General features: G+C 36.6%; 1 protein-coding gene across 1 annotated transcript in view; it reads left to right on the top strand.

Moving 5' to 3' along the window:
* The window catches only part of LOC107098205 (leucine-rich repeat and WD repeat-containing protein 1-like), a gene marked incomplete at its 3' end in the record, with an annotated part of 19,838 nt that extends 19,051 nt beyond the window's left edge, over window positions 1-787 (top strand). The window contains exon 6 of the mRNA XM_015395728.1: window positions 577-787. Within this exon, the coding sequence (XP_015251214.1) occupies window positions 577-787 (211 nt within the window). The remainder of the gene's footprint in view (window positions 1-576) is intronic.
* Window positions 788-1,226: the final 439 nt, after the last annotated feature.

Here is a 1,226-nt window from a genome sequence, read left to right as displayed (position 1 = left end):
CTGTATGGGAAACTTTTCAACATTTGAAACATTAGTGCAGTGGTTTATGTTAAAATAAACCTTTGGGTTAAGTTGTCGCAAGCAGGTTTTTCTTGTGTTTCTTGTAAATTTGGTCTTAGATTTATATTAGAAGTGGCATTAAAAAGTCTTGAATTGAACTCGCCTTATGCTTTAGGATCCCTGGATAATCTATAAGGTTTAGTAGGATTTCATAATTAAGGATAGAAATAAGTACTTTACGTATTGAGTATTTCCTAAAGTGCATTTGGTCTTCATCAGGAGGTGCTTCCAGAACAGGAAGTGACCAAGGTTTAATTAGTTTTAGCATAGCTAGTTTAATTTTTAGTTTTTGAAAATGCTTAGTTTAATATTAGCTTTAAATAGTTTCCGTTAAAGTTTAAGTCTTGCAAGTAATATGAAGTATATTCCAGGGTTAAGAATTCAAAAGAAATTGAATAAATAATAGAAACAAATCTTTAAAACCCAAAATACATTTTAGATTAATACCTAAGATGCTTCTATACAGACTTCTGAGCGTGTGGCGTTAAACATGCTGGTTGTTGCTCCGCCTGACAGGAGTTCTTCTCCCTGGCCTGGTCCACCGTGTTGATGTCCAGAGGAGGCAGCGCTCCATCTCAGGCCTGCAGCATTCTTGCCGCCGGGGGGAAGAGAGGACTCGTCAAACTGATCCACCCCAGGAACAACGTGGCGTACGGCGAGTTCAGAGCCAGCCGGAAGTCTCTGTCCGTTCTCCGCTTTAACCACCGACAGGGAAACTTCCTCTTCAGTGAGTTTCCTCTGATATGTTATCTCTAACTAAACAGGCCCTCTTTGCTTTTGCTCTATTTTTAATTTATTTTAGATTAAATGTGAAGGTTATAACAACATGTTGAAATGGAAATGATTATCCAAGCTGCCTATGTTCAACATTCAGCATGGATTAAACATCAACCTTGTCTTCATCTTAGATAAACGGCACCATAAATCATTGCTTCCCCTGTTCTTTTATTGAATTTAAGCTTAATCTCTCAATATTCTTCACAATGACTCTTATAGTTTATAAATATGAAGATTATTTTGAGGTTTTCCTCCCAGTTTATCAGATATTTAGCATTCAGATCACAGTTTGTATGCTTTCCTACATTTGGAAAGCTGTCTAACTTTTAGTATCCTTTGTTAACGCATCCCTTTTTTTATGTCCCCCAGCCTGTTTTTTTTTTTTTTTT

This window comes from Cyprinodon variegatus, unplaced genomic scaffold, assembly GCF_000732505.1.
Source record: "Cyprinodon variegatus isolate N-32 unplaced genomic scaffold, C_variegatus-1.0 Scaffold756, whole genome shotgun sequence".
Classification (NCBI taxonomy): Eukaryota; Metazoa; Chordata; class Actinopteri; order Cyprinodontiformes; family Cyprinodontidae; genus Cyprinodon; species Cyprinodon variegatus.
Note: the sequence above shows the minus strand (reverse complement) of the source record. Positions and strands in the feature narration are given on the sequence as shown.